At 32.5% G+C, this 9,619-nt stretch overlaps 2 protein-coding genes across 2 annotated transcripts in view; one reads left to right on the top strand and one right to left on the bottom strand.

Moving 5' to 3' along the window:
• On the top strand, window positions 1,767-7,077 carry LOC107605559 (clathrin interactor EPSIN 1; the record flags this gene model as incomplete). Its single annotated transcript, XM_016307473.2, is given in 10 exon segments — window positions 1,767-1,979; window positions 2,109-2,160; window positions 3,541-3,620; window positions 3,743-3,821; window positions 3,933-4,016; window positions 4,132-4,277; window positions 4,391-4,627; window positions 5,359-5,513; window positions 6,101-6,294; window positions 6,844-7,077. Coding segments are annotated over 10 exon segments (1,302 nt in total), but the record flags the coding sequence as incomplete, so codon positions are not given.
• LOC107605560 overlaps window positions 7,151-9,619 on the bottom strand; it is a gene marked incomplete at its 5' end in the record, with an annotated part of 5,498 nt that continues 3,029 nt past the window's right edge. Inside the window, 6 exon segments of the mRNA XM_016307474.2 lie at window positions 7,151-7,421; window positions 7,676-7,718; window positions 7,820-7,949; window positions 8,320-8,536; window positions 8,983-9,029; window positions 9,167-9,260. Coding sequence (XP_016162960.1) covers window positions 7,347-7,421; window positions 7,676-7,718; window positions 7,820-7,949; window positions 8,320-8,536; window positions 8,983-9,029; window positions 9,167-9,260 — 606 coding nt within the window. The 3' untranslated portion in view covers window positions 7,151-7,346.

The following is a 9,619-nucleotide window of genomic DNA, read 5'->3' as shown; positions in this document are numbered from 1 at the left end:
AAGGGAGGATCTTAAAAAAAAAAAACTTAAATTAAACAATAAACTTTCCAGAACTTAATAGGAGTCAGTCAAAGCAAATAACGAAACACACTGAGCTAAGTATCATTGACATGTTTTTAACAATTGCCTACTATATATAATAAGAACTGAGAAGAGATGTAGTACACAAAATTTTATTCTCCAAATAACTTTTATCATGTATTTAGTATAATACATATGAAAATATATGAATACATGAACTTCTTTAGGCATAGAATTAAACATACAATAATATCCATTTTGGAAAAACTAATCTACTCTTAAATTGATAATACTATTTATTCAGTAAATTTTACACAAATAATTATTCTTATATTATCATATCAATGAAAATAACAAATTTTTTAATTTATTATTTAAAAAATCATTTAAATACATAAATTTAATTGGATAATTATATAAAATTATTTACACTATTAGGTTGTTAAAATTAAACTCATCAAAATGAATCATATTGATAATAAAATTTTATCAAATTAAAATAACATTATTACGGTCAGAGTGAGAATATTCATTATTTTTTTTATTTAACATAATAAAAAAAAAGGAAAATTGGCATGGTAGTGTGACCATATTAGGAGCTTGTTTGGGTGAGTTTCTAAAAAAAAAAATCTTTTTTCGAATTAATTTTTTTAAAAGATCTTATAAAAAAGTAAAAGTAATTTTATGTTTAGTTATCTTATGTAAAAAATCTTTTTATCTATCAATTATGTTTGGATATAACGATATAAAAGTACTTTTTGTTTATTTATTACATAAAAAGTATCTTTTTTTAAAGAAAAAACATCTTTTAAAAAAAAGATGTAAATTACAGCTTTTTAAAAAAAGATATTTTTTTATTTTTTTATACTTTTATTTTTACTACTAAAAATTTACCAAACACTCTAAAAAAAAATATTTTTTTATTAAATTTTTTTTTTATCAAAATAATGGGACTAAACAACCACTGGATTTAGGGCTTGTTTGGGTGAGCTTATAAGAAAAGATCTTTTTTCGAGTTATCTTTTTTAAAAGATCTTATAGAGAAGTAAAAGTAATTTTATGTTTGGATATCTCATGTAAAAATGTCTTTTTATCAATCAATTATGTTTGGGTATAACAATATAAAAGTACTTTTTTGTTTATTTATTACATGAAAAACATTTTTTTTTTAAGAAAAAAAGATCTTTTAAAAAAAGATGTAAATTACAGCTTCTCAAAAAATATCTTTTTTTAATTTTACTAGTGCTTTTACTTTAAATATTAAAAATTTGCCAAACACGTTAAAAAATAAAAAAAAATCTTTTTTTCATTGAAAAAAGATCTCTTTTTTTTTTAACAAAATAATGACACCCAAACATGCACTTAAAGGGCTTGTTTGGGTGAGCTTTTGAGAAAAGATTTTTTTTCGAGTTATCTTTTTTTAAAAGATCTTACAGAGAAGTAAAAGTAATTTTATGTTTGGATATCTCATGTAAAAAGGTCTTTTTATCTATTAATTATGTTTGGGTATAACAATATAAAAGTACTTTTTTGTTCATTTATTACACGAAAAACATCTTTTTTTTAAGGAAAAAAGATCTTTTAAAAAAAGATGTAAATTACAGCTTCTCAAAAAAGATCTTTTTTTGATTTTACTAGTGCTTTTACTTTTACTACTAGAAATTTGCCAAACACATTAAAAAATAAAAAAAAAATCTTTTTTTTAATAAAATAATGGCGCCCAAACATGCACAAAAATTAATATGAATAAAAAAATTTGTTGCTACTCAAAGAACCTAAGCCATCGAAATTTTGCTGCAATTATATACAATAAGATATGATTTTTCATTCGTAACTTTCTTCTCTTCCTTTTTTTCTTTGTTTATTTATAAAATCACGCTGCGCTTAGATCAGATCCGATCTGCAACTTTCTTCGCCATGGATTTCATGAAGGTCTTCGATCAAACCGTTCGAGAAATGTGAGCAATCTGTTATATTTTTTTAAAATCTTCTTGTTATGCGAATTAATTCATGTGTTAATCTCTAATCCACGACGTTGTGATTGATTTTTTTTTCTTTTTTTTCCCTGATGTGTGTGTGGAAATCAGAAAGAGAGAGGTGAATCTGAAGGTGCTAAAGGTTCCCGAGATCGAACAGAAGGTAAAGTTAAATTCTAATTGCTGCTGTTTTGCTTGTTATTTGCGTTGATTTGATTGGAATGTTCATGAGATTGCTGTTTGATTTGTTCTTTTGTTTATCAGAAATATTTTTTCCCCTTCCTGAATTGAATGTGAATTGCGAGAGTGTGTGAATTGAATTGTGTTGTGTTGTTCTAGATTTGATTTGTATGTAAAATGCATATGTGAATGTGAATTGTCTCTGTTTATCTTTGTGTTCATGGGAAGATGGGGCAGAATTGTTGCATAAGTCTCGCATAGACTGTATAAAAAGTAGTGTTGATGAAATGCACGTTTTTGTTTAAAAACTCATAATTTTATGTAAGATGCTTGACAAAAATGTACTAGAGAAGCCAATTTTCTGTTTTCATATCATATTTCAGACTTTAAATAAGAAGTTGCCACTTCATTTTTTTCCCCAACTTTGTTAATTATAGAAGTCATGGACCAAGCAGCAACATTTTGAGGAATGTTTTTTTTTTTCATGTTAAAACTTGAAAGTAGAAACAGGCAACATAAAAACCAATGATGTTGCTTTTATTTATGGAATTTGTATCTCCTCGTTGCATAATCTGATCTGTTTAACATAGTAAGATGCTGGACTTTATTAAACCAAACTACAAGTCTACAGCCTTCTGGGAAACCAACTCAGGGAGTGCATACAGAGAACGAGAGGAATGAAAGTTATCAACATATACACCAATATGCCATATCAAAGTTAATTGCCTATCCGTTTGCATTTCATTGCTTTTCACATCTTGTTGGATATACAAATAGTTCCTGGTGGCTGGCTTTCACCAAATAGATCATTTACATAGTATGAAATTTGTAAACTGTCATTGGGCCTTCACTGAATAACTTCAACTTCCGGAAGAGTTGCCATTGGAGTTCTTACCTGACCCAATTTATGGAGAGTATGTAGTCTATATTCGTTTTCTCCACTTTGGGCATACCCAACCCAGCAATTCTATACCATTATTGGAACTTGAATTTTTTTAGTTGTAAGCCTCATTCATCTTGTGCAAATACACCAGCCTGGCGCCTTTTGTCGAGAAGATGGAAGATATCAGATATTACATAGCAACACTATATAAGAAAATTCTTGTATGGTATAAATTTGATAGGTAGTTATAAATTGTTCTAAGTTATGGTCATTCTTTCAGTTTCAAACTTAACAAATAACTTTTAACCTTAAAAAGATGGTGTTATAAGTTGAATTAAGCAAGTGATATGTTGTTGGTTTGTGGCCCTGCTCTGTAGATGTGTATGGTAGATTTGATGTATGGCTCCAACATTTGAATTATATGATTAATAAATCTGCTGGTTTTATTTATTGGAGTTCTTACCATTATTTATGATTTAGGTGTTGGATGCAACTGATAATGAACCTTGGGGTCCTCATGGTTCTGCACTGGCAGAGATTGCACTGGCTACCAAAAAATTGTAATCATCTATCTATTTCTGTTCTAGTTATATTATACTACTTTTAGAAGTTCTATTTTTCCTTCTTATTTAGAGGAAATTTAGTGTTATTCTTAAATTATTGCTTCTGCTATACTTTTCAGTACTGAATGTCAAATGGTCATGAATGTCCTTTGGACAAGATTGGCTGAAACTGGAAAAGATTGGCGCTATGTTTACAAGGTAACACTTTCTGCATAACCATGTTATTTTAAAATTTAAGTTACAAAGGGAAGGCCTTGCATTTTATTTCTTGTTACATCACACCCAATAACTCAAGTACTTTTACGTCAGGCATTAGCTGTTATAGAGTATTTGGTAGCACATGGGTCTGAACGTGCAGTTGATGACATTATAGAGCATACATTTCAAATCTCAGTAAGGATCCTTCTCATGTATTTGCTATTTTGAACTTGCAATATTTAAACAGACTGGCAATAAGAATGAACGATAAATTTTCTTACATATAATCCTTTACTTTGGATTGGTGAAGGCACTTTCTAGCTTTGAATATGTTGAGCCTAGTGGTAAGGATTCGGGACTAAATGTCAGGAAGAAGGCAGAAACCATTGTGGCCCTTTTAAATAATAGAGAAAAGATACAGGAAGTGAGAAATAAAGCTGCTGCAAACCGTGACAAGTAGGTCGAATATGTCACTACCTTAATCCCAGAATTGATTTTAATTAAACTATGATATAGATTGTGTTGTTAGTAAATAATATTCTTGTTTTTCTTTTGGATGAGTACTTTAGATACGTCGGAGTTTCTTCTAGTGGAATCACGTACAAGTCTGGGTCAACCTCATTTAGTAGTGGCAGCTATCAGAGCAGTGGTAAATATTCGGGCTTTGGTTCAAATGATGGTGATAGGTTTAGGGATAGCTACAGAGACAAGGGAGACTATGAAGAAGACAAATACACTAGAAGATCACGAAACATCGGTGACGATGAAGAGAACTCCTTCAAAAAGGGTACTGCACACTCTGTCAGGTGAGGCATATCTTACTGCTATTCTCGTCTGTAAATTACTTGTAACTGTACTTTATGTTTATGCCATATTATTGTCTCTACACATTGGCATAACCCTAGGTACTAGTTAGAATTTGGGGGAAATACTGAACTTAGTTTGTAAATTCAGTCATTATGGCATATATTTTGTTGTACTTTGTTTTCTGATGCTTCATATTTAGTTATTATATGTTAAGTTGCTGCCTGAAATATCTAGAATTGTTTAAGTTCCTTGCACTAAGGAATTTGTATGGTTTTGACTATTTTCCTTCAATGTTTTTGTTTTTCTTATTTTATTTTTTTTGCAGTTCTTTAGAAGTGTTCTAATAGAAATTTTGCCAGATAATATCCCAAAGGAATATTAAATCCCATCAAACTAAACTTGTTGGTTTGTATTAGATGTGTTCGGAAAATTTTATCACCTTTTACCTTTAATAATACAGGTTATGACTCAAATACTTCCATTGTAAAACAAATAAATAAGTTTGTGTATCAAAGCCAGACTCAAGCCTTTGACCTTGCATTTCTATTCCCAGTTTAACGAACTTGTTCTGACTTTTGAGAAATGAGAACTCTCTTAAATGGGACTCTTGGTCAATGGTTGAGATGCTCATCCCATTTCCCTTCTCTTACATGCATCAATTGCTCAGTTTTTTGGTTGCGTAGGGACATGCTATTTCCTCTATTCTAATTCCAGAATCTCTATCTTGCAGCAAAAGTCAGGAGAATGCACCATCCAGAGTATCTAAGTCATCTACTACTAATGCCCAAGATAATTACAGTTCAGTTGCTTCTCAAAGTTCAAGTGCACCTGCAAATAATACCGAGGATGACTTTGACGACTTTGATCCAAGAGGAACTTCTGCTAGTAAGTATTCCCATAAAGTCTAGTGCATCCCAGTTGCTGATTTTGTTCATTTAATTTAAATAGTGATATTAACCTGTTCCTTCAATTTAGATTTAGGATGAAACTAAAATTATGCACATTTTTCTGTTATGTATATGATAATACAAGCTTTCCAAGTAAAATGACTGGTCCGGTAGAGTGATTATCTCTATAGGTGAAGCTTGTTAGATTGGAAAAATGACAGTTCTAGTCCTACCCCATTTTGACGTAGTTTTCTTACTGCCTCTCCTGTTTTTGTTTCCTTTTAACTGGTCGCGGGGTTGGGGAGGATGGAGAGTGTGTGCTGGAGTCTGTTTCTTGCTTGTTTGATTTTCATAAAAGGGAAATGATGTAAAAATGGTGCAGTAAAAGTTCTATTCAAATAATCCCTATTTTTTCATTATGATCTGTTTATTCTTGAACTGTGTACCCAGTCCCAGAGCAGCTAGTGGCAGAAAATACGATAATCAATTTAACTATCCATTTGATGACAAGATCTGCCACAATAATAGTCATTTAATTATTCTTCTTCTCAATCTGTCAATGATATTGGGTTTTCATTCCAACAGAGCCTTCGGCTGGAAGCTCTAATCAAGTTGATCTCTTTGGACAAGATTTAATCAGTGACTTCATGGATGCTCCAACATCTGTTTCTACAGAAAAGGCTGCTGCTAATAGTGTTTCAGAGGTTGATCTATTTGCAGATGCTTCATTTGTATCGGCACCACCTAATGTGGACAAGGGAGCTAGTTCTCAACCTCAGGTTAGATTTCTTCACTCTTTACAACTGCAGTTGGTTTTCTCATGCCTGCACCAGCAGTTGCCTGCAGATTCAAAGGCAGGAACCTCTACTAATTAGTGGTCCTAAGCTCAGAACCTCTCTTCCATTATCAACTAGGATTGTTTGACTGAATAGTATTTAACTGAAATAAACATTATTGACCTGTTCTTTATTATGAATTACAATATCAATTTCATCTTCCGAAGTAGTATGTTAATGATATTCAACTGTACAAGTTATCTTGCTGAAATGATCAGGTAGGGGGAACCAATAATGAGTGGGATATGCCATCATTAACACTGATGCACAATTTTTGACATTATTCTGAATGTTCTTATTCATATCTAGATAAATTGCACTCCTTAAAAGCTTTAATGTGTGATTGTGAAGAACTGATGAGAGAGAATAATGTGTGCCTTGCCTTCTTTTTTGCACATTTTACTTCAATGTGCTGAAAATTTTTTTCTTTATTACTTTTGGCACATAGTTAATAATTTCTATTTTTTCATATCCGTGTTGACTTATGTATAGGAAGAAGTGGATCTATTTGCATCACAGCCAGCCATTCCTTCAGTTACACCAACAGTTGACTTGTTTTCCATTCCTAAACCAGTTGCACAGCCAGACAAGAAGTCAGGAAATTCTGCTTCAGCGAATAGTAGCACTTTTGATCCCTTTGCTGTTTCTGAACCAGTTGTGCATACAGATGCAGGAAATTCTGCTCCTGTGAATAATAGCACTTTTGATCCCTTTGCCATTCCTGAAGCTCTTTAGAATATACTATATTAATGCTAAGTAGAGCTGTCAAACAGTAGTTTGAATCTGGTGAAACGAGAAGAGAAATGAAACAATTTTTGGCAGTTCTGTGATTGAAAAAATTTCAAAATGTTTGTATCCTTTCTCCCCGGCAGATGAAGGGGACAGGGGGTCGAAGGTATTTGATCAACTCCAACCCCCGAAATTCAATCCAAGACGCACTATAGGCTAAAAATTGTATGTATCAGAATTGAGATGCAGCCATAGCATTTTCCTCACTATATATCTATGATTCTACCCCTAATCAATGCCGCAGCTTTCAACACCTGCTTCACTGGTCCAATGATGAAGACCTACATAATAAAACACCAAACAACATTGAAAATTGGTAATATAATTTTTAATTTGTCATTAAAAAAATCAGCTGCAAAACAACAGCAGGTACGTACGTAACAAAACTCAAAAACCGTCTACATCTCGGCAAATATCATGTTCATCATTCATAAAAATAAGAGATAGACTATGAATAAATCAACAACCCCTGGATTGAAAAAAGCCAGGCACTGGGGAACTGGAGTTTAAGAATTGTAATGGCGAGTATACTAACCTTGTCAGGTGGGCCCTTCGAACCTCCAATGACAATTTCCGCACTGCAAGAACAAATGCATTTAAAATCAAAGTATTTAGTAATTCACCCACAAAAATTATTTGCTAAACCAAGGAAATGGAAAGCGCTCAGAAAAATTCGTACTTGCATCCCTCCTTAATTGTCAAGATTGTAGCCCCCCTTCTACCAATAACTCGTCCCATCATTCCTCGGGGAATGTCTACTACTGAAAGAATTTCTTCCTCCAGATCATTTCCATCAACTTTCAGCGTATCTAAAAGGGAATAAAAAACTGTGTTGCTTAGCAGTCAATATCATTAACAAATCATACAAGCATTCCAGACATTATATGTCTATATCCAATAAATTGACCTAAAGCATCACTAAACAATAATCCACTTGCATCAACATGTTTGTGTAGATGATGCAACAGAAAGTCCTCCATAATGGGAAGTGCAATATTCACCTATCATGGTTATTTCAACGGGCAAATTATTCCATCAACAGTAAGTAAAATTTAAATAGCATCAATGATATCATGTTTGAAATTAAGGTTGGCAATGTCAGGAAATAAAAGGCAACTGGGAATATCATGCATCCATGTAGTTTTTGTCATAGAAGGTTCTTGTCAACATTATCTAGACCTGGGATAGGAGGCAGAGATGGCCAATCAGCATAATCATTATTGTTCACACAAAAACATCGGCAATACAGGGCACCACGAACCGCAAGATGCCATAAGGACCGCTCATTCAAGTTCACCATCATTCGGTGATAAACATACAGAAGAAAACGGACATCATCAGTAGCTGTGCGGACCATACGTTCAGAAAAAGGTCTATATCTCCAAAACTTGGGGTCCTGAGAACACAACACATTGAGAAATAATATCACATGATAGATTAGTTCAATGACCCATACATAAATATTTTATAGGTGTAACATGCACATAAAGGAAATTCAAATATTGTCAAAAAGTTGTATCTCAAGTCAATCAAGTGACACCTCCCTTGATCAATGAGCCAGGGGTTGCTGGCATTGGGATTTGGCACAAGGGTTTAATCCCCAGATGCTCATCACTTCCTTCATCCCACTAGCCCTCCGAACAAATAAAAATCACATAATGATATGAATAATTATAATATAACTAAATATATTCATGATGCTTTACAGTTTCTTACTTTCTATAGTACAACTTTAAGAATAATATGATGAATTAAAACATTCACGCTGGACCAACAATTTAAACTTTGAAGTAGAAATGTGTAAATTGGATATGTCTGCACAACCAAGATTCTAAAACCAACCTGTCGAAGGAGAACCCGAACCTCTTCCTTCTCATCATATGATATGCCTGGATGCAAACACTCAAAGTGAATATGGAGGAATTAATTATAATTAAGAATTTATTAAGACAAATTGAATCATATCCATCCAGAGTAATATGGTCAACAATATATAGAAACGTGGATACCACGATATATATACTACCACAAAAACGTGGATCAGCTAGGAGGTCAACAAAAGAAATGTTGTCATCTCTTTTCCGCTTCCCTTCTTGCTCGTCGATCAGTGCATATGCAATCTGAACCAATAGAATAGGATAAAAAATTCAATATGTATAAATATATACCACATCAGCGTAAGTATCCTATGAAATCGAAAGCAAACACAAAGAATAAAGATCAAAGACTTCTAAGGATATATATCTGCAATATGATATGATTTCCATTTCCTGTTTCCAACTGAGAATTCATAAATTAAAATGGATCACCCTTTGATCACCCAAGGAAAGGGGCAATAAAAAAGAAGTCTGTGTTCAGTAGGGTGACAGAATCATGTGTTTCAACTTCAATGATGATTTAAGTCTGAGTTATAACTTGTAATATGATTTATCTTATGATTGTAGGTTATTTTTTTTATCTGTAAAGATTATGATAAATT

This window comes from Arachis ipaensis, chromosome B06, assembly GCF_000816755.2.
Source record: "Arachis ipaensis cultivar K30076 chromosome B06, Araip1.1, whole genome shotgun sequence".
Taxonomy (NCBI): domain Eukaryota; kingdom Viridiplantae; phylum Streptophyta; class Magnoliopsida; order Fabales; family Fabaceae; genus Arachis; species Arachis ipaensis.
Note: the sequence above shows the minus strand (reverse complement) of the source record. Positions and strands in the feature narration are given on the sequence as shown.